The sequence below is a fragment of the Pelecanus crispus genome, chromosome 4 (assembly GCF_030463565.1).
Source record: "Pelecanus crispus isolate bPelCri1 chromosome 4, bPelCri1.pri, whole genome shotgun sequence".
Lineage (NCBI taxonomy): Eukaryota > Metazoa > Chordata > Aves > Pelecaniformes > Pelecanidae > Pelecanus > Pelecanus crispus.
Genome location: NC_134646.1, coordinates 26,609,349 through 26,632,988, shown reverse-complemented (window position 1 = coordinate 26,632,988; position 23,640 = coordinate 26,609,349). Strand labels below are relative to the sequence as shown.

The window sequence follows — 23,640 nt, the reverse complement described above, 5'->3', positions numbered from 1 at the left end:
GCTGAAGCCTGCTGCCAAAGATCTCTTCTATTGGCTTACTAATCAGCATGCTGCTGCTACAGGTTTAGCAGCCCTTCTGTGCATGTTCTGGGCCTTTGTGTTACATACCTCTAGCATGGATGAGGTCCGAGTTTCATGTGCTACACTCTAAGAGTGCAGAAACGCCAGTTCCTATTGACTTTGTATAATCACTTGGATATTACCAAAGTTCGAGTAAAGCAATCCTCTTTATAAATGGATTTATGTAAGGGCCCTGAATCTGAAAACCAGCAATACAGGTAGAATTTAGCCAAAAAGGAAGAGATAGCAGACCAATTCAATGTAAGACAATAGTTTTTGGAAACTCAGGAAATTCACTCATGCTGTGATTCCCAAACTAGTGCTAATAAAAAGCCTGAAATACCCTGCTATGTTCACTGTGTATGTATAAAGATGGAAAGAACTAAAATGCACACCTTAGTATAATGCTATGGAAAAAAAACCAAAACAAATAGGACATTACAGAAGACTTCTTAAACAAAGTTTTATTTATAAAGTTTGATCTACCCACATAAGAAAACTAAGCGGTGAACAAACACTGAGTAGTGTTTGTGTATTGCAGAACCTGTAACTCATAGGGAACTTCTTTGACTCTCTGGACAAGTGATTTTCCACTGCCATGCTGATGTTCATACAATTAAGAGCCTTCCCCTCTCTCTGTAAGACACATTGCAGTATTGCAACAGACTGGTCCAGTCCATTCAAGCAAGAGTCTGAAGCAGCAGTATTTTCTCATTAATGCAGAACCTATGCAAGACCACCATGAGATTTTCCCCACAGCGCGAGACCTGGCGCTCCATGGCCAGGCGGAAATCTTCTTTCACTCCTTTAGTTATACCCCGGGTAACTGTATGATGCCTTAAGCCATGAAGGAAAGAGAGACAGACAAAATCAAATAACGGTTATTTGGTGCACTACAGTAATTTAAAAGGTGCTGCATGTCACTTACTATATATTTACTGTCCATACATGAGTTTATATAGGGAGAGCCAAATAGCCCATGCTATGCTATTTTTTAAAAATCATGTGTTCAGTAGCTTACAAGTCTTTCAACAGTTAGAAGTTCCATAAAAGTCTATGCTCTCACTGCTTTGATTATGACTGTTGGGCGGAAAAAATGCTGCTGTTCCAGCTAACAAGAAAATCTATTCTCTTATGTAGCAGCATGTACAGAGATCTCCTCGCTTGGGGAAAGGAATTTTTTTTTTCTACCTTTGCTGCCCAGGCCACTTCCTCCTTGTAATCACTTCTATAAATGGTTGGAGTTGAAAGAGTGAAAAGATGAACCTGCTTTCTCTGGAGGAAGGGGACAGATGGCTGCCACCATAAAGAGCAGAGGGCATCTTGTACCCGTAGGAAAGTGCAGGAAGGAGCTATATAATCCTGTGGGCGCTGATAACTCTTTGACTAATGAAAGGTGCAGTGAACACTTCACAGGCCAACACAAAGCCCCAGTCAAGCCAGGCTGTGAGCCTGTGTCAGTAGAAGCCAGCTCTTGTGGAGATACTAGACACCAGGCAGGGATTACATTTATTCTGAGCAGAAGTTCAGGACTTATTTTCAAACAGAACAAAGGTCCAGCTACTAAGCAAGCTAAAGCGATGCTGGCTGGGGAAACTCTTGGGATATTGCCCTGTTAAAGGCCATTGTTATGATCAGTTCTTTGTCCTCATGCTGGCCTGTAGCACTTGATATCTAAATCTTGTCCTTAAAACAACGTTCTGCAGCGCCAAAGCACTACACTTCACTTGCACTGGTCCAGAACTGGTTAAGTAAGATCAAGACTTTGTAATATCTATCTGCAAGCCGTACTTGGGAAGGGAAGCAAAAGATATGCCCTGAAATGAGTGCCCTAGCGCTATTAAAGGAGCAGCATAAATTAAATTAGAGCAAAAAGCGTAATGCTAATGTTGAGAGAAGTCCCGAGTCATGGGTAAGAAGGGAAGACCTGGACCCAACCCAGCAAGCACACTGAAAAACAAAGGAAATGAAAAATAAAGGGTGAAGGCATCTATGCCAATCCAGAGATGCTGAAAACAAGAGAGGGAAAAGTCTGGGAATTGCCCTCACCAACAATACCACCCCACCTTCACTTAAATCAGCAAGTCCAGCATTTGAGAAGAGACTTCTCTGCCAAAACAGCAGACCTCTGTAACACATGTAAAAGGCAAAGAGACTAGCTGGAGACTACTGGGCAATTCACTGAGCTAGGCCGAGTGAAGCAAAACTGCACTGAAAATACTCCAGCATATTCCGAGGTTATGGGATAAGCCCTGTTTTCCATCTTTACTGTCTTAAACATTGCTGGCAGCTGAGTGCTATGGTCAGTTACAACCTAAATGAGAATGTGCAACATACAGCTACTGAGCAAGCCAGCAGTGCTTTTGAAGATGTGTGTCATGTAACAGCTGGAAAACAGAAAACAGAATTTAGAACAACTTAAATGAAGAAAAGTAGCTACAAATGGATCCAGTAACCAGTATCTTGAAAAGAAAGGGTTATACTTTTGCTAATACGTGACTGAACACTGGTATAATTTGGGGGATTTTCTACATTTTTGTTCAAATTCAACAGTGATTATTAAATTGAAAGGACACAGATACTGGCAACTTATGGGAAAAAGAAAAAATAAATGTTATATAGAACAACATGGTTTGCCAGGCAATGTAGGCACAAATGGATTAAAAAAAAAAAAGATAAGTATTGAGTAACAAATTGCTGAAAACCATGGGCAGTAAAACATGTTGACAAAACACAGCACACTATGAGCAGGGTTTTTCCACTTGGTACCTGTCAGCAGTCTGTATGCTGGGCTGTAGCACAGGTATGAATTCCTGCTGCAGTAACCCCATGGGAGGGCTAGAAGTCCTTTAAAAAACAGCAAATAGCAGCATTCAAACACCCACACACCAACTCCCCCTCTGGTGCAAAACAACTCTCCAGAAAAAGGAGCAACAAAGAACTAGGGTGAGACCACATAGCAAATATGACCACCAAGCAGCTGAAGAGGCGCAGGACCCTAACAGCATCAAACATGCAAACATCCCCAGATTTCATTGCAAGGCTGTTCTGCAACTGTGGTCTAAATACATACACATATTTTTTGACAGTTACACCGGGAGAAAAGACAGCAGCAGGTGCAAAAACAATTCAGTTGTACTATGACGAACTGTCATAGCTCTTCCCAGGAAGCATGTCAATCAGAAAAGATTTAATGAGGGGAGCACTGCAGATACCACAGCTTCCCTGCAGAGCCGGCAAGAGCGCGTCAGCGAACCGGGAGAGCCCACAACTTGGAGTTAAGGGATTTGCTGCTGAGCCCAAGCTGAGTGCATGCACAGCGGGTATCAGCCAAGTTGAGTACATGACAGTGTTTGTTACAGGTTGCCTAAGTAGCTTTTCATTAGCCCACAGATGGCCTTTTTCACCTTTTCAAATTCAAACTGCGTACAAAAATGGCTGTTAGAGGACGGCACAATGTCAGAGCATGAATGCCCACTCAGATCAACCTCCCATTTATGACCAGGGCCACATGAACTAGCCACCAAAAGATGTCTCAGCTGAAAGAGTTTTATCTTCTCTGTGAAGTTAAGTCCTTATCTCTGTGTGCTATCTATAACACAAGATAATAACCTCACAGATCCAGCCTAGAGCAAATCCAATGCCCCACCTAAGGAGAAATGAGAAATTTGGTATATAGAGAACAGGTCTAATTTCTTAACCTAAGTCTCTCAAAATGTCACCTAAATCTTATTAGGCACCCAAGTACTGAGTGCACTGTTCACCCCCATAGATGCTAAGAAGCGAGCAGAGAAGCAAGACTCACGCTTCCATATAATATCAAGTTATGTGCCTTCTTTCAGATCTCACACACAGGTGGGCATTTTGGTTAGTATCTATAATTTATGAATGACTATGGATGGAGAGCTATGCTTGTAAAAGTCAAATAAAGAAGGGACGTTTTAGTAGTACAGAACACTACAATACAGCTACAATAACCTGAAATAAAATATTTGCAAGAATTATTCAATCAAATGAGATAATTTTTCAAGAGTTCTTGGCATGAATGAGTCTAGTACTTGCACAAAAGGACACAAGGAACAGAAAATACAAAGGAAGAGCAAGATGTTATTGGTCCCAGAGTGGCAGATGTTTGCAAAAGGGATTCTGCACAACTGCATCTTCACTACTGTCTGCAAGATCTGCAGTGAGAACTAAACATACCCAAGTGCACAATCAGAATAAAAATTACACTTTCAAGATACTTTGTTTCACTTCAAAATAACTGAGCTTTTCCTCCTCTGTCCCCAAGGAGAGATGTGATGGGAATGTGAGTAGAGGCAGAACACTCAACAGCTTTCACATCAAGTTTACGCAGTTTGGTAGGCTAAGATTAGACTAATTAGAGTAAGATTTATCAAAAAGAGGAGCACGATATTAATCAGTCATTTCTTGCATATTGTTTTTTTCCTCTTTAACCTCACTAGCTCACACTGCCGCATCAGTAAAACTATGAAACTTGGCTTGTCTAGAATGGAGTTCAAAAGCACTTAGTGATTGAATTCAGAGCTCATCGTAGAAGTCTTGTTGACACTGCAAAACACAATGAGCTGGCTATATCACCAGTTACAACCAAAACCATAGACCTTCATATTCCCACAATGGATACAAGCAAAGGGAAAGCTTACAAGCTGTATATATATTTTGCAGGACCCGATTATAAGTCTGCGGGCTACCGAGATCTTACTTCAGCTTTTGAAAACCACACTGCAGTTTGCTTTCCTGGGTTCAGAAAAATAAATATAATTTCCTATAAAGTATAAGGTACTGAGGAAAAGTACTGGAAGAAGAATGAGGAATTCACCTGGGGAGAAAATGTCCTATAAGTCATGAAACAAAAAGCTGTTGTTACAAAACCCATGTAATATCTGTAACACATTTCTCATCAATTAAGATACAGGATTCCTACGTACATTTATGCCGAGGAAAGATCAGGCAAAGGAGCAACTGCTTCGTCTTTGGGCTGCTGTGGCAAACTCAGAGAGTCTTCCTGTGCATGACTGAACAGTATCTGAGCTGCCTCTGCTAATTATTGTGAGGATGGTGCAGCAGCTCAAACAACCAGAACTGGTGACAGTTTTGAAGGATGAAAGCCAGTGTGCAGATTTTGAGCCTATCAACCACTGTCCCAGGAAACAGGGCTGTGCCGGCGCACTTTATCTAAAACCCCAGCTGGGGGAGGCCTTGAGCTAACCAGTGCTGCTGAGGTCAATACTGTTGGGTGACACCATCCCTGAGCCTCACAGCCCTAAAAAAATATCTGGGGTACCAGGGGAGTAGATGTCATCTCCGACTAGTGGACTACGCCCTGAACTCTCCCTCCCATCAGCTCTCTGCTGAAGTGGTTCCTGTCCTACACATCTCAGTCACATAAAAGACACTGTACACGGCTTTTCCAGTTGGATGGGATATTTGACCATTTTGTCTCATTAAGCGCAAAGAAATGGACCTGTCTTCTACAAGTATTTCCATAATTCAGGGAACATAACACTGGTCAAAAGGAGGTCAAAGAGAGACTTCTGTCTTGCTAGAAACACTGCTCGCCACCTACTTCCTGACTGGTGGGGTCAGAACAGTAAGTAATAGCTACCACGCCAAACAAAATAAAAGCCATGATGCAGAGAAACAGTGCTGAACTATTGCAACTAACTTGAAATAGCAGCTAAGAAGTTACCAGGCGTGGTCTTCAGTCCTAAGCCCTCTTGCTGACAAAGTTTATTACTTAACATCATACATAGTGCAGTATACCCTGATTCTTGTTTTCATAGAGCTGGTTACAAGCAGTGACATATAGCAAGGGTAAGAGTTTGAAAGTCTAGAGCTTAAAAGAGAAAACTGTCACTTAATTAAGCATTTGTGTTTCTTCTTTAATTACACCTTGTATCTCATTTTTGTGTTGGTTATCTAGAACTCTGGAAAATCTATTTACTAGTCCAAATTTGGATCCAGTTGTCTAATGTTAGGATCCCATTTTTTGAAAACTTTAGCCCATTTCTAGTTAGTGAATAGCCAGAATACACTGACCCAAACTGGAATTTCAACAGACTTTAGCAGTCCCGCTCTTATAAAGCAAAATACCACAAGTTCTAATAAACAACCAGGATATTCCAAAACATTCTGCCACTAAAACCCTGCAGCAGATACTTGTTCAGTCTTGACTCAAAACTAAGAACACCTAGGAAGTTAATCCAAATTATTAATTTCCTTCAGCATCTTGTAATAAGCTAAGCAGAATAAGCTTGTTCTGTACATAGCAAGAGATGACCTGCTAGTTTGGACAGAAAGGTTATTAGAGTTTACCTGGAGTGTAATTTAATTTATGTTTTATACCCAAGTTCTTCATCATTCAGTGGTCTTTCATAACTTTGTTTACAACAAATAGTGCTTTCTGTTCAGCATTACTGTTCAGCAAAATTATTAACACCACCTTGCACTCATGCCTAATTATTTAAAGAAATCCTGCAAAGTGCAAGTGTCTGGTTGAAAGACCAATACTGTAATCACTTTAATATGAGTCATTCTAAAGCAAATGCCACACTTAAAAATAAAGTTCTGTAAAAGTAGGAGTTTAAAGTTGAAAAACCCCAAAAAAGAATTCACAGATCAGTAGGAGAGTCAGAAAAAGAAACTCAGAGCCTTGTTTGAACTCCTTAGCCAAGTCCTTAAATTTAAACTCAAAGACATGGCAAACTTGCTATACAGAAGATTACATGAAAGCAAAGACAACCAGAACATACTCTTTTTTTTCCCCAAAGAAAACAGTAAATGCTTTTTTATCCTTACTTGATCAACATTGCTTGATTTGGCAGCAGTTCCAGATGAATTTTCCCTCCTTCCTGTGTTCTTAAATAAGCAAATTCCTCCAACATATCAATATCTGAAGAAAACGTTAAAGATTTGAGTAGGGAAAAAATGATAGAGAACATTCCTTCTTATCCCTCACATCTGAAGCCACATTTCTGAAAGGACAGTCAAAATGAACAGCTATTGAAGTTACCTTATTCTTAAAAGTGATAAAGAAGATCACAGCATGTGTTCCTAATCCTCCACAAATTCATGAGAAGTGCCTTTTTTAAAGTGCAAAATACAGTAGTCAATTTCTTTTCTTTCTTAATTTCTTCATATGTACAGTCAGACAGAGGTAAAGAAAGCTCATGTCTCCAAATTCCCTGGTTGTTTTTACTTCCTCTTCCTGCATTGCCGGTTATCAAAGCAGTGCATACGGAGGCTGGGACTGAAGGAAATGCCATCACAGTGGCACATACCACCCTTTTTAGTTTTTGGTTTTGGTCCCTTATTTAGGTTTCTTCTTCTTTTTTTCCTTCCTTTAACACCACAGCTTTTTAGTTGTCTCAGATAGGAATTACACCCCTTGCTTCCTGGAGACCATGGCTGGATGTCTATTTAGGTTAAACACTAAACTGTCCACGTGTGTGTATGCTGATCAAAGTGTGTCAGATACCTGAATACAGAAATCAGACATGCCTTGCATGAACTTTGACATAGCTCATTATCTTACTCAACCCAAAAGTCTTACCCACACAAAGCATTTCATAAACAATAGCCCAAATCATTCAACTCTTTGAAGCACAGGTCCTGTTTTATCCTTTTTGTTAACAACCTTGTAGTATAATGCCCTATATATCTTATTGAAAAGACTGCCAGCACTTGCATCAGCAGCCTAAGCTGCTGCTGTTTTTCTGAATGGAAGTACAATTGCAATGCACTTAAGGGTACTCTCAAGTGCCAGAACAGGTGGCATATGGAGGAGTCCATTGTGCACTGCCACCTATTACAAGAGGCTTGCATGGTATGAAAATAAATAGAGAATATGATTCACGGAGGGAGCTGCTGCTGAAACTATCTAACAGCTTTTTCAACACCCCGGCACATAGTTTTGGATGTGAAAGACACTCTTGGTTAGCGAAAGGATACTCGTAACATAGTTGAAAAAATTCTCATACTGGAAGTTTCCTTGTTGGCAGATTTTGTTGATGGCTTTCAGGAACAAGTTCTCACCCCTTGGCCACTCATGCTGAAGCAGAACAACTACGTGGCCCAGCGCCATATCATCTCTGCTGTCTGTGAAAGCTCTGAGCTTCAGGGAAAAAATTGACATTGAGACAATCAGGAAACACATGTTGCTTTTATAAATAGGTGGGATTCATCTCACCTACATCTGTGCAAATACAAAACAAGTTCTTTAGGAGCGTATTTCACTCTGCCCTAACATATACATTTAAAATAGGTTGGAAATTTCTAGCCAAAATACCAAATTCTCTCCGCTGACCTATAAGGGAAGTCTGCATACAGACAAAAATATTTTGAGATTAATTCTATCTCCTCTGCCCGAAACTAAAACGAATAGAAGAGAAAAAAGAGAGAGCAAACCTTCCTCCATCAACACCCCCCCCCCCAAAAAAAAAAGACCCTCCACAAACCCATTTAGGTGAGAAGCACTTGAGGCACAGCCGTTCACACCTAGTCACACCACTGGGACAAGGCTATGCAGTTTCAGGACCCCAGATACCTAAACTAGGCCTTAGAGACACAAGAGAAGTTGAAGCCTTGACTATAGCTTACCTTGAAACAAGCTAACAATAGATGAAGGCAGTAAGGCATGATAGCTCTACTGGTACATGGCCAAAGCTTCAAATCAGACCCTGCAACAGAACAGTTTATCATACATCTCTTTAGGGGTCTCATGATTATCTAAGTTTGAAAGACATTAGAATGGAGCAAAACGAATCTACAGTTGCCAGATCTCAGGTAGGGAGGAAAACTTTGAAGGTAAATTATGAATTATTCAAAATGTGAAGTTACACATTTTAAAATTTTTTCTTCATTTCTCTTTTCCTGTGGTAGGACTTTGTCACCAATATACTTTAATAGGTACCAGCAGGAAAACCACTCACAAAAACAAGAGGGGATAAAGAACTTCCTCCCTTCTCGTAATACAAAAAGAGAAGAATTATATATACAACTGAAACGCATGAACTAAAACTGAGCTGACACTGACTTTAGGGTAGTAGCAACTCCATACCTTTCCTGAATTTAGACTTTACTTTAGGTTGCTCCTCTTGTACTTTACCTCCTTCTTGTACTGGAAGTAAAATACAGCACATGAGGTCAAGCACTTTTTCACACGTTTGCTATAAAAAGAAGAGAGACATGATAATGCTAAGTCTTAAATTAAAAGTTCTTAAAATTCAGATATGTTAATAATGAATAAAAATTTCAGACACCACAAAAGAAAAAAAACAGTCACAAAATTCTCTGCTAGAACTTAAGTGGACTTAAAGCGTAACTTAGTTTGGCTGAGCAAAAAGACGTAGCTGTCATTAAACAATCTCCGAGAGCCTAGATAAGTCATTTTAATTGTGAAACAGTATGTATTGACATTCTTCATTTCAAGTGCAAGATCAATACAACCGCAATCAAAAACTACTTTATTTTGAAGGATTAAGTTTTCCAATTAATTCTTAGAATATTTTTAAAAGCTTGTTCTGTCCATGGTAAAAATAGAAAGGAAAATGGCAATCTGACAGCATGACAGAAATGCAATGAATTTTTAATGCTATTTCCTAGCGACAATAAGAGGTCTGTGGGGATCTGTTATCACATGTCCAATGAAAAAGTAGTAAACTGGAAGGGACAAAAAGACTTGGCTAGTACTAGGATGACGTTAGATCCTAAGAGACCCAGCCTTTATTATTAGTGCTGACACTGACTGACCTTAGACCACCATGCACTCCTGTAATATTAAAAACATAAAATATGTATTGCAAAGGTAAAGCAAGTTCAGAGGTTAGGCCAGACAATATTGTTCTGGAGTCAGCTTACACTGTCAGTTGATAACTAATTCTTTTCTAAGATGATCACAGAAGTTTCTTTTCTATAAACCTTTTCTTTCCCCTGCCACATGAAGCCTGTACCTAAGAATTTTCCCTCAATATTTAAAACTGTTTCAGTAAAGTTAAGGAATTCAAATTTAAGGTTTACATGTACAGACAACCCACACTTGTAGCTAAGGAAAATCATAACTAAACCCCCAAATTATAACTACCAAACAGGCTATATGAGAGATGCTAATGGACAGTCAGTTAATATGCCAGGAAGTGCAATTCTTCTCCCTGTGAAGCACTGATTTTTCAGTAGTCTCTGGCTTATGTTCAGCACCCTGTTGAAAGCAGGCTAATGGGAAAATTCAAAGGAAGAAGACAAACGGGAACCACAGGACCAGATGATGAAGGACCAGTGTGTGGAACGCTGTACGTACTCGATATTCTCCAAGGGCAAAATGGCATGTTGCTAACTGGATTAGAGCTCTCTGATTTTCCAGTGATCCTTGTCCTGTAATTTGCTGTGGAGAATGAGAGCCCTGAAGAGCTGCCAAGTGATGTAGGCTGCTAATAGCTTTTTTGTACTGCCCCTTTAAAAAAAGATATAGAAAGACAGTGTTAGGGTCTTCTGTATACAATGGGTAGAAAGATAGAAATAAAAATTCCCTTACAGAAAGCTTTCAAAACAGAGCGTGTCCAAGTAACAGGGCTTCAAAATTTTAATCTAGGGGAACACTCTCCAGTGATGTGCTGTATACAGGAGTGTGGATTGATCACTCACAAGGCAGTGAGAAGACAAACAATTCTGTTCTACAAAGCCTGTTTACAAAATCGCATTTATAACTGAAACAAATAATCATGCTCTTCGGAGTTAATCATTACTTTATTTAGACTAATAAAGTTTGAAATAGCTCTTGTTCAGGTATAAGTACAGGCAAAAATAAAAGACCCAAAGGAAAAATGTAAAAGAACAAGCTTTGTTCTATAGGTGGTACTAGGAATGAGTACAGTCAACCTAACTTCTGAGGACAATGGTAAATTTTAACTGAGATGTTAAAATATTATGCTGTCTGAAAATTCTCTCTCATTGCGTTCCAATAGAATGCACTGACAGACAAATAAAACGCATTTTGCTTCCATAACACTATATCTATCTGCTGGTCAAAAAGCCAACGCAGAGGTCTTTTGCACATGCCAGAACTAGCTGGACTTAACAAACAGCTATTGGGGCAGGAATATCCTAAGTAGGGTACATAGCTTCTGGTAAGAATGGTATGGTTCCATCCCCAAAAGGGTCATGCTTTAAAGCATAAAACCAGTAGACACTTAAATCAGTCAAACTGGCTGATCAGAACAGCTATTCACTAGAAGGAAGAGCAACGTAATGGTGTCATTTTTACTATTTTTTACTTTATTTTTTTACCTGGTAGATGATCATGTCTGTAAGAAAGATTCTTAACCAAAGCCAGGTGTCTGTCTTCCATGACAAACAAATTCTGGTGAACTCTGCGTAAGTGGTCAGAGAAGAAAAAGAGAAAATGAAGCATTTCACAGCTTTGGGTTAAAAATCAATTATCTAGAAAAAAAATAGCTGAATTTAAAAATGAAAAAACAAAGCAGTAAGTGTGAAATTTTTCACATATAGGATACCTTCTTCCTATACAATCATATTTTGATTTTACTTCTCTCCACAGTGTCAAACAAATCTAAAAGCAGCTAGGTGGTACTATTTGCCTGCTTTTTAGAAGAGAGATTTGTTTTCAAGATTATCACACCAGATATTACCAGAAAGGGAGAGACACAGTAAAGACACATGTCTTAAGCATGAACTAACGCAGCCATTAGCAGCACATCCTCAATGAGTATTATCAGCACTACTACTAACCAACTGCTCTTTCAGTAAAAGCTGCTTCCAAGAGAAGTGGGGGTGAAAAAGCAAAGATGCATGAAGAATTAAATGAAATCCAGGAACAAAATATTCAGAAATGCAACAACTGATAAAGCTTATTGGAACTCAGATCAAAAATACTCAGGACCCAAAGTAAATTCAATTTTAAGGATTTACAATGACAGGAATTCTATTTTAACCATAGTAAAATGACTTCTATGCACAGCAATGAAACCTAAATGCAACTCTGCCTGCAGTTAGCCTTACCTTTGTCAAGTGATTCCAGAGAATAGAGCAGCTCCCAGCTCTCTCTTGCCAGTTTAAAGCTCTCTAATACTTCAATAGAGTTTGCAAGATCTGCCTTGTTTACTGTAATATGGCGACTTCGCGCCTTCCCAGAAGGATCCTCATCATCTGAGCTCTGCTTAAGTCAGTATAAAACAAAAAGATTCACTTCTTACTTTATACTCATTTCAAAGGACTCTAAAGTCACAGAAGTTCCACTGAACACAAGAAAACAATTCTGTACTAGAGATGCCAAGGTCCTAGTTCAAGTGCCTTTAAGTGACTTTTCGCTTAGCTTGTTTTAATATTCGAACAATCTATTTTGCTACCAAGAAACTCGGTGGTATAGTGTGATAAACAGTATTCACAGTTGCAATCATGAAAAGTCAATTAATGCGGAAGTTTGGCTGTAGAACTGCTATAGCTACCATTTTTAACAGCTTCTGCGGTGTCTGCTGAACTCCTTCAAGTTAAAGTATTCACATCAGCACATATGTGTCTACAGCAATTGCTACAAAAATTGTTTTATTCTTGCTGGCTTTAGCAAAAAAAATCTGCAAATTGTGGTCATAAACAGCTATTCCAGTGCAGCTCTAAAAATATGTTATTACATCTGTGTCAAAAACACTATTGCCTAAATTCCAGTACCAATGCCATTCTTGTTATGAACGAAAAAGTCTAGAAAAGTTACCATTGTTTTTTCTCTTCCTTCAGCAAGTTTCCTCTTTTTGTGTATGTGTTTATTACGATCAATATCTGTATCACCATAGATGTTAGTCACATCCTCAAGAAGAACCAGTGGGGCTTGGTTTGGAGCATTTGGACCTGGATTTAAAGAGAAATTAATTCAGGATTGCTCTAAACTGATCTGAAAGGTCTCATGCCTACATCCATCTGGTTTTGCTTCCTTCACAAGTAATGATTATAATGCTAGAGAAAACAATCTTAAATTAATTCACTTAAGTCGCATAAGCTTAAACTATGCTGGTAAAGCTACGGTTTTTGCAAAGCAGCCTCACAGTGAAGGTCAGAATGCATTTATCAGACATCACAAGAGTTTGTCTGAGAGCTTCAGAATATCTTTGAATCCTTTGCTTATGGAGCAGTCACAAGATATACTCAGGCAGCAGGTGTTCTCTCATCAAGCATTATTTGCTTTTATGTAAGTACAACTATTCAACAGGTGAACAGAACAAATGGCTCTGAAATTAGCAGCCACAAACATGATGAAGCACAGCAATGTTCTCAAAACATTCTCATGAGAAAGCAAAGCAATATGCTGACAGGCACTGAAGCCTCAAAGAAGTGAGTGTATTTTATCACAAGATTTCCCTAGTAGGATCACTCAGTGTCAGCTTTGCCCCACTGATTTCAGTGTACAGAATAAAACCTTTAATTGACTGCCAGAGCCCATCATCACTCCCTGAAGACTCTAAAGAAGCCTCATTTCAAAGCACAGAAGACATAATTTCTACTTCCACTGGTGTCACACGACATCCGGTGGGATCTGGTACCTGTTATTTCAGACCTCAGTGCTCAAGTTTCATTAGATATAAAATAGGAACAACGCTTCTTAATCTCAAACAACATTGGAACATGGCCACTACTGAGAAAGCTTTCCTTCTGAAAGCATTTCCTCCTTTTGCACAATCAAGTTGTATATAGATGTGCAAAGCTCAGGCAAAGAGAAATATAAAGGAAAGGGGAAATTCATTAATCTGGTTTCCCTTTTTGAAATCTCCACCAGATAAGACAGTAGTGCCAACAACTATTCAGTATGTGCACTTCTTCTGTTTCTATTTGCAGAAAAATATTAGGCTATGGCCTCATTCATAATTGCAAAAACTAATTTGAGAGCTTAGTATAAGGATGATCCACTTAATCTCTTGACATAAAAGAACCCACCTTAGGCTTTTCCCAGCTACTCAGAAGTGACGTGTAAGGAGTCCACAACAAAAGTTCATGTTACAAGAAACAACCAACCTGGCATGCTTAACAAATAATGTTATCTCCTTTGACTAGGTTCAAACTAAATACCACTACTAAATGACCCCTACACAAAAGGCTACAACACATTGAAATCACCTCTCCTGTACTATCATATATTCCACTGTGTTGGAATCTAACCTGTGTGAACTGAAAATAGAGTGAAGTCATAATGTAGAAAATAGCATCCATGAGAAACAGATATGAAAGTACCACAACTGGGATGCTGGAAGAGTTTTGTGACTAGCATCTCAAGAACTGCCTACTTCTAACACCTGAGAAGAAAGGAGTAGGTTTTTCTTTTGCTCATACTGATTTGAATGAATACCAGTTAAGTGCTTTGCTTTCCAAAGAAATGTTCTCCTCTCAGTAGCAGGCAAGTGCACTGTAGCCTTTATTCCAAAACCTCCAGTCCTAAACCAAAACAAAACCTTGACTCGGGCTGCAAACCTTCTCTTACATTACTGAAAGTTACACAGCCATACAAAGAGCAACGTTGTGTTTTTCTGTCTAACCAAGCTCTAGAATCTAAGCTTACAGTTTTTAATTGATTTCTAGCACAGAGTGTTATAAATAAACCCCTAGAAGCATCAGTCCAACCAGCAACTCCTGCCAAGCCTGCAAGCAGCCTTAAAGTTATGAGAGGTGTCAACTGCCTCATTTGTTTCTCAAGTCTCCAGCATGGCAGATATGAATTATGTAAAAGAAATGCACTGAAAAGTTTTCTCTCAAGAGGTTTCTTCCAAGTCCGTGCACATGAGAAGAAAGTCACAGATCAAAGCTCAGAGCTACTGGATTAAGGAGGAGACAGCTTTTTTCCCCACCACTACACTTCCAAAATACATAAGGTTCTACATTTCTACAGTGAGCCTTCCAAAGAGGAGGAAAAACCCTAATGATAGAAAGGATATGAAAGGCACTGAATACCACTGGACTTTAATGCTAAAGCAGATATGAGTAAAAGATGTCTTGGAAATATTTTCGTGATGTGAGGAAATGAGAGAGGGTACCAGAAACGCTGCACCAAAGGGACTGCGTTCTGCTATCTCAGTATACATTCTTTTTTTGGTGGTTCAGTCTGAAAACATGAGCTTTAATATACTCAGTTGTACAACTTCGAAAGGAACATTTTCACCGGTGCTTTACTTCCTTTCTTCCTCAACTCAGAGTCAAGCAGCTAAAACTATATGCACAGCTAAAGTATCTCATTGTCCCACCATAACTCTTCTTTCCTCTGGACAAAACAAAAAACTCAACTCAGTTAGCTGCTGTATTTGTTAAAGTGACTACATATTCTTTGCATACAAGTTGCCATGTTATTTGTCTTCTGAACTTAGCTATCTACCGACGGTGTTCAACTGATTACCCAACTTTCTGTAAAGCTGTTTAAAACCCATGATTTGTATTGTTTCTTTACTAAATGATCATTTGCTCCACGCAGGAAATTGTGATAAAACTTATGAACACAACACACAATTAAAATTGTGATTTTATCATGATTCAGTAATTGTAGTATTAATAACTACTAATTACCTGTGGTGACAACTGTTATTGTTGCAAGGAATTCCCTAGCAGTGAGTGAAGCAGCAGGAAATGCACACTATTAAGAGCTGAAAATTCCTCTTTACAATGCTGTTTATTTCAATAAGTTCTAAACAAACTGGAGGTTAAAGAACTTCCCTCGGCTTCTGGGCCATCCCTGAAAAGTCCAGTCAGTCCCTGAAGAAGCAATCCAAGGTGTTCCAAGCAATGTGATATGCCCCAAATGGTGATTTGAGTGTGCAGGAAAAACACAGGTAACGTTCATACTTTAAACGTTCAATTTACAAATTAATTACAAATTAGGATTAATGTGCAAAGCACACCTTTAAAGATTATGCTTGAACTATACAAAGAAAGCCAAGTTGGAAGCTTGTGAATTTCAGGAAATCTTTTCCTATTCATATTTTATTTGATTAATTATAAATTTGTTGTGTGTTTCTAATGCAAAAATATCTTCACTTATTTTAAGGAAGCTTTTTGTACAATCTTTTGACTGAAGGAAGCCAGGAAAATGTCAGCTTCAAAGAACAGAATCAGAGGAGAAAATGAAACAAATGTGATGCTGATGGAAGAGTAGGAATCAACCCCTAGGGCTGTTTCTTGTAACATCTAGTCTGTTACTCTTCTCTTTGCTAGACAACTGCTGCTGACCAAGGTTGAAACCATGATGCTAAGTTAGATTGATCTTTGGTCTGATCCACTACTGCAGTTGTCACGAACTACTTCTGCTGGTAAGACTAATGGCTTGGGAGAATTTTAAAAAAGACCCATGTCATTTTGTAAGATGATAGTTTCAAAACACTAATGAGACAAGCTCTTTCAGACATTAGCAATGAAATCACAAAGAACTCTTTACAAAAGTTGAAACGTTAGAAACTAACCTTGAAAGAGTGATGGCTGGATGTTGCTGACATACTGGAATGCATTTTTAAAGAAAACCAACATCGTGGAATACACTACTTGATTCTTATATTTAGCGTGTGCATCACTATCAAAGTTACTGATGTATCTGCAGAGGTCTTTCATTCGATGCAAAATATCACCAAAACTTCTGAGGAAGAGAGACAAAAAGAATTCAGGATGTTACACAGACTCCAAAACTAAAGGAAAGAATGCACAGTGAATATGCTAAACTTAACGTTTTGGCTAAGGAAATGTCCCAGCTACAAAGTCAGTGGAGGCTGGGAATGCACGCCACTGAAACTTCACTAAACATTTGCCATGTTTCTCTTTGCTGAGGTATGTAGGGAAGGAGACCCCACAGTACTATAGTTCTTATGCACGACTTTCATCAACAAAGATTTTTTTTAGAGACCAATTTGAAAGTGCTTCCTGGATCCATGTTTTTGATTTACATTGTACAGTCTTGAAAGAAAAGCTGCACTGAATTTACACAAAATGTCCTCATGTTAAAATCCTTCTTCAACCCATGTCCTTAAGAATTAAAAAGCCAAATTCTCCTTGAGAAGAAATACCCGGAAAAGTACACATTTCTTACCTTCTTCCCTTATCCATTTGCCATTCACACCTCATTCCCACCACAGACAAAATTTTAAATAGCCTCTCCCAAGGATCTGTAATCTGGGATGATTTCTCTGTGAGACCATCTATTACATACTTCTGAGAGCTACGCTTGCTTGGAGACATAATATCAGAGGAATCTTGCGAACCTAGGAAAACCAGCACATTTTTCTCTTCATAAAGAAATCAAACCAATTGCTTTATTTTGAAGAAGACGGCATGTAAAAATGTACATCAGAGCTTTCAGGGTAACCATTCTTTACTGAGAAGGCTCACAGGGAGCAGTAGGCATTTCTGCCTCCTCGTACAAGAGAGCTGATAGGCTGGATAAGGAGGTCTTGGACATTTTGTCCTACCTCTCAGTACATATGTTGAAGCATCATGAGCATCATGACTAAGTAGTTGAAGCATCATGAGGTATTTTGGTGTCAAAGAACTAAGAAACATCAAAATACTACTATTAATCCTTGTCTACAGGACACATTACATAAAAGTAATGAATTCTTCATTTATGGATGTCACTTCAGTAATACTAAAATACATTCTAAGAAAGGCTAATTTTGTAAAAATATTCTTACCTTGATATTGGCTTTCTGTCTGTGTAGATCTAGTTACATAGTTAATATAAAATTCCGCTGCTTTATTCAGATATTTATATAACAAGCTGGCAGGAAGTCGAACATCAGGGTTGTTAATTATTAGAGGAAGAACGTCACAAACTAAAATAGAAAGCAAACCAAAAAATCCTTTAGGTTTGTGAAGTTTTTTGTTCTGTTTGTCCTAAGTAAGGTTTCTCAATCAGCAATGTAAGCCTCCATCTCTGGCTGACCACACACCACAAAGGATCACAAAGAATCCCACGTGAATGACTGTAATACCAATTTGTACCATATGGTCAGCCTGACCTAATGTGGCCTGAGCCTCTTCTGACTAAAGCGGTTTTCTAATCTTAATATCTTGAAAGTAGTTTACTGAACTCAGAATCTTGCCATACTAAAAAGTTGTATAATAAAACATTAATTTTTTCTTACCAAATAATTTTCTAAAACAATTCACTGGGGATTCTTGGTCTTCAATACTTTCAGCGTCTAATAATGTTTCTCCAAGGCCTACCTGTGTAAGCAGAGGTGAAAATCAAACACTGGACCAGTGGTTTTAGAAACTTCTTGAACTGTGATTCAATGGAGTTGAACAATAATTCAGTGGATGCATGAGTAGCAATTCACTATATGGAAACTGCATGTGCTAGTCTCTAAATACATACTTAAACTATCCCTACTTACTAACAGGTGAAAAGCAATGCCAGAAGATAGCAAAACAAGACCAAGAGAAAAATTGTGCATGTGACTGTACCAGAAAAGACATGCACCAACAGGTTAAAGTGATGGAGGTACCAGGCCTTCAGGTTGCAGCTTGTCACCTGAGATGCACTCTGCCTGGTGCTAGTATGAGCTAAAACATGTCAGTGTATGTCAGTCTCAGAACTGACAGGGTTTATAGCCTTTTAAACTATTTTTTAGCTATCCTTAAACTGTCCTTAAATAAAGTAGGTCATCATTTAAAGAGCACCAGCTGTAGTTTCATAAGTCAAAGCAAACACACTGCTTGTTAGAGTCTAGTCATAACTTCAAAGCACTCTGCCTTCAATGAGAGTTTACTGACAAAAAGCTGAAGCAGTATTCTTTCTTAGATTATAATACTCCTCTACACTCTTTTTTGTGCTAGTCTGCTTTTTCAAAAAGTATGGAATATTCTTTGCATTTACAAAACAAACATTTGTTTTATTTGCTTCCATTTGTTTTCTGCCCAAATTCTTTCCTTGTGGTAACCTCAAGATACAGCAATCTGAACTATTAGCCACAATTAAACATGAATAAAAAGACTCAGTCTTCCACTAGGCAAAAGAAAATACATTTCAGCAAAATCTCAAGAAACAGAATGCCAATATCCTGAATAGTTACTATGAGCTTCTCTTCTCTTACCCCATGTTGCACCACAGTCTCTGGGAAACGTCGCAGAAGTAGAAGTAGCATTTCTGCCCTTTCTAATGTGTTAAAACACTGCTCTGTGGCCTTCAGTAACATTTCACACTGGACCCGACCCGGAAGGGTTTCAAATAATCCTTAAAAACAAAAATTAAAACGTTTAACTTGCTATGTCTGAATTGTAAAGGTGACTGACAAAGGGTAAAAGACTAGTCAACATCACCTTGCCATACAGAGTGAAAGATACTTCCTTAAACTTTTTTCTGCTTTTCATATCTATGCCTGGAAAAAAATGGCTGTTTCTTTCAGAGAAGACCATATGAATATTTATCTGTGTTTATTCAGGTGCACAGAACTTGAATTAACAAGTAAGACTGCTAATGAGTGGAATACTGAAAATTCCAATACTTAAATATTTGACATTTTAAGATGCTTTTCAAGAACGTTCATTTAATTTTTTACTTACATTCCACTCGTACAATCAATACTTTCATTATTAAAAGGTAGCTTTTCAATTTAAACTTCCAGTGAGACACTAAAAAGAAACCAACATATCTTCCCTGTAAATTTTATGTATTCTCTCTGAAAAATAAACACAACCCATGAAAAAGCACATGTTTCCTGGACTGGAATAGCCTGTATGCAGAGTTACACACTGTTTATCCTTAGAGCTTCTGAAGCACATATTCAAACAGCAGATTATGATTTGTCAGGTGTAAATCCTGCTTTCAAAACTGCCTGTGGTTGCCAGCAGCAAACACCAAGCCCTTCTGGTCACTATTCATTTTCGTAACCTCACTTTTTAATCATTCATTGTTCTCTGCAATTGGTGGTTCAACGATTCATAAATCCCATTCCACTTATTCCCTATGCAATCTCTTTTGTAAGTGCTTGTTGTTCTGGCAGGCTTAGTCTACCCATATCAGAGACAAAGCAATGGGAATCAGCTTCTCATGTCCCTTTGTGTTCCCTAAGCCTAACACACTGAATTAAGTCTCTAAGGCTGAAGTGAGCAAAAAAATCTGCAGCCCACAAGCGAAGTTAAAAGGACTGACATTTACTCGCCACACTAGATATGTAACCAGAGGGCTTATCTTTAGATTCCTTCAGGACTCTCCCTATTTACTGAATAAGAATCCTTACCTCTTAAAAATTGTGTCTGCTTGTCCTGCGAGTCATTCCTTAATGCCGATGTAATAACACTAATCTCCCTCCATACAGCAGGTTGGTCTGGAAAATTCACAAACCTGTAATAAAGTTTGAGGCAAGGAATGCACAGTGATCTCAAAATCTGTTTCCAAGACAAAAACCTTCCTATGAAAGAATGTGCATGGGCAAATGGAAAATAAAACCTTCCTTTTTACTGTTTATTTTTAATTAGTAAGACCTTTTCTGCTTAGTTTATCCATACGGATTTCCAAGAACACTCACACTGTATTTTTGGAAACTCTGACATTTATGGAAACAAGCACCTGGCATAACTGTAGAGTTCCACCTCTGTTTACTTACATGTCGTAGAGCAGCCTGCCTGCAGACGCTGTCCTTTCAGCATTCCTCTCAATAGTGTACATCTCATACTGCAAGATGGAAGAACAGAACATGAGCTTTCTTGAACACACTTATGAATCAGAATAGTTCTTCCACTCTAAAAAACTGTCCCCAATTTGCCACAGCAGTCTACATAACAGAAAATTAAAGGATTGCATATTTGCTGTAGAAATTAGGAGCTGAGTTTAGACTATCTAAGCACAGATTAAATTAGGCATAAGGTTCTGTATGATAAATACTCTAGTATTAACATGCTGGCTTTATTTTTACACAAATAAAAAACTTAGTGAGAATTCAAAGAGTTCTTTGACCAGGGTTTGTTCCCAGTCAAATGCAAGGCAAAACCCCAACCTATTACAAAAGCTGTAGGCAAGAGAGGTACTTTAAATCTCTATTAGAAATAGCACTTTTTTTTGTTGCAACAGCAAACCCAAACATTTTGGCTGGGGGAACTGGGATTGTTTAGCCTAGAGAAGAGGAGGCTGAGGGGAGATCTTATCACTCTCTACAACTACCTGCAAGGAGGTTGTAGTGAGGTGGGTGTTGGTCTCTTCTCCCATGTAGTTAGCGATAGGACGAGAGGAAATGGGCTCAAGCTGCGTCAGGGGAGGTTCAGATTGGATATTAGGAAAAATCTTATCACGGAAAGGGTAGTCAGGCATTGGAACAGGCTGCCCAGCGAGGTGGTGGAGTCACCATCCCTGGAAGTGTTCAAAAAATGGGTAGATGTGGCACTCTGGGACATGGTTTAGTGGGCATGGGGGTGTTGGGTTGATGGTTGGACTGATGATCTTAGAGATCCTTTCCAACCTTAACGATTCCTAATTTTACTCATTAAAAAATAATCCAGCCACCAAGCCAGGAAACATGGAATTAATTATTACTCTACCCTTAACTGGTTTAGTGGTGGACTTGGTAATGTTAGGTTAATGGTTGGACTGGATGACCCTAAAGATCTTTTCCAACCTAAACGATTCTATGTGCAAACACAAGAAGCAGAAAGGGACCTTCCCTTCAGTTATTAAAAAACCAACACTTTCACCTCTTTCACAAAGCATTCATGGGAGTGGATTTTATTGCAGTAAAACACAAGGAGGAGCTGCACACTCGCCGCGTTATTTTTAACCACTGGACACCACAGTGAGAGGCTGGGCACCCGCACGGGTCTGCGCTTCCCAACAGCCACCCTGTGCGTTCAGTGAGGAGACGAAGAGTCTGCAAAAGAGCGCTCGGCTGCAAAATACGGGTGCTGAGGCCGGCCCCTGTCATGGGTGCTGGGTCGGAGCCCCCTGGGGATGCTGGGCCAGGCCTCCAGCTGGGTGCAAGGCCCGGATGCCCGTCAGGGCGCTGTGTCTGCACCCTGCTCTGGGTGCTGGGCCTAGCCCCTGCCGGGGGGCCGCCCTCCTCCGCCCCCCCGGCGGGGCCCCACCGCAGCCCCCACGGCGAGGCGCGGACGAGGCGGCGTCGTTGCAGGCGCCGCCGACTCCCCGTCAGCACGGCACCCGGCCGCCCGCCCCTCCGCCCCCATTGGCCGAAGCGCCAGTCCGTCAGGCAGCGCCCGCCGCAAGGCCGTGTGGGGGAGCGGCGCGCCGCGCCTTTACATTGCGCCGGTGCGGCCGCGCTGGCCTTTACCTGTATGTTGAAGTCGGCGGGGTAGAGGCTCCGCGCCGTGATGAGCCAGGCCTTGGCCGCCCACAGGTCCCCCGGCACCAGCTCGCGGGCCCGCTTCACCAGGAACTCGCAATCCCCCTGCGCCGACATCTTGCGCCCGGCCCGGCCACTGGGCGGCGCGCATGCGCCCCGCGGCCCCGGGGCCGTCTCTCCCGCTCCCCCGCCCCGCCCCGGCGGCGCGCGTCTGCCGCCATTTTGGAAGCGGGCAGGCAGCTCTTGCCTCTTGGGGCTGGCGCCATCCCCGTGCTGGCGGGGCGGCTCGGCCGGGCTGTCGTTGTGCCGTCTCCCTGCCTTACTGCCGCTCTCTCGGCCCCGGGACGCGTCTTTTCTGTGGTGGCCGCTGGGCCGGAGCTAGCGAGGGGCGAGGACCCCGGAGTGGCAAGGGGGTGCAAGGGCTTTGAGGGGGCAGTAGGCTGAGGGCCTGTGGAGCAGGAAGTTTGGGAGTTAGGAGGACTGGTATGGGCAGGGAGGACCACAGCGATTTCGTGCAGCCCAAGGCAATAATTTGGGCTCCCAAAGCTTGTGACTGACCGCAGGGAATTTTGGAAGCAAAGGTAAAAGGGGCCTGCTCTTCAGCCTTTGGTGGCTAGTCTGATAGCTGGTAGGAGACTTGCCAAGCTACCCTTAAGAAACCTGTCTTTTGGCCCTGTGGGCAGTGTCATGAGTATAATGGTGCTTAGAGGCAACGGAGTTAAAATCACTGATGTGGGTTGCAGTGGAGCAGTGCCTTCCTAAAGCTGGTGCTGCTGCAAATCAAAGCCCATTTTAAAAGTCCAAGGCACTACTGACTGGGCTTGTGCTTCTCAAAGGTTCTTATAGCCCAGTCATGAACAGCAGATGCCAAGGAAAAACGGGACTTTTCACCACAGAAATGCACCTAGCCTTCAACAACTTGGAACTGAGATTTGCTTGTTATCATTAGTTTTAAGTGTAAAGATGCTTGATTACAAGCCTGTCTCTTTTCTGTTACTTACCTAAAATGTAAATGTCTCCATTTTTTTCTTTGTCATTTTCTTTCTTTGTGCCTTCCAAGTAGGCTGTTCTTTTCTTGATGTAGTAATGGACCTTACAGGCTTTGCACTTGGGAACTTCCACTGATCAAATCCATAAATCTCCACATCTTAGTGGAGTGTTATAGTAATGTTAGTTAGTGTTATAATGTTAGTTAATGTAATAATCCTATCAGCAAATAGTTTTAACAGACCCTTAACCTCTGTTATAGGTAAGGGGCAAGGTCCCTGTTTTCCTGTTGAGGTCACTGTGGTATATTTTT

General features: G+C 40.3%; 1 protein-coding gene across 8 annotated transcripts; it reads right to left on the bottom strand.

Moving 5' to 3' along the window:
- Positions 1 to 503: 503 nt before the first annotated feature.
- INTS10 (integrator complex subunit 10) lies at positions 504 to 22,457 on the bottom strand. Of its 8 annotated transcripts, none has more exons than XM_075708900.1 (18): positions 22,329 to 22,457; positions 20,658 to 20,725; positions 20,292 to 20,395; positions 19,146 to 19,285; positions 18,195 to 18,276; positions 17,742 to 17,882; positions 17,141 to 17,312; positions 16,524 to 16,693; positions 12,806 to 12,939; positions 12,097 to 12,253; positions 11,365 to 11,447; positions 10,379 to 10,531; positions 9,143 to 9,251; positions 8,683 to 8,762; positions 8,035 to 8,197; positions 6,883 to 6,976; positions 2,830 to 2,907; positions 504 to 897 (listed from the first exon to the last, which is right to left on the bottom strand). In XM_075708900.1, exons 1-18 carry the CDS (start codon positions 22,455 to 22,457, stop codon positions 741 to 743), a joined length of 2,214 nt encoding a protein of 737 aa, XP_075565015.1. In that variant the 3' UTR covers positions 504 to 740. The 8 variants fall into 8 exon arrangements, with proteins under 8 accessions (XP_075565015.1, XP_075565016.1, XP_075565017.1 ...); XM_075708901.1 differs by having other exon boundaries at positions 12,097 to 12,250; XM_075708902.1 differs by having other exon boundaries at positions 16,524 to 16,690.
- Positions 22,458 to 23,640: the final 1,183 nt, after the last annotated feature.

What these genes read in the sequence shown, in the direction of transcription:
- INTS10 (XM_075708900.1), bottom strand. Translation starts at nt 22,457, where the DNA reads ATGTCGGCGCAGGGGGATTGCGAGTTCCTGGTGAAGCGGGCCCGCGAG. An exon ending in AGACTGTGGTGCAACATGGG is followed by an intron (nt 18,277 to 19,145) that starts GTAAGAGAAGAG and finishes CTGCTTACACAG; the next exon opens with GTAGGCCTTGGAGAAACATT. An exon ending in AAGGAAGAGAAAAAACAATG is followed by an intron (nt 12,254 to 12,805) that starts GTAACTTTTCTA and finishes TACTGACTTAAG; the next exon opens with CAGAGCTCAGATGATGAGGA.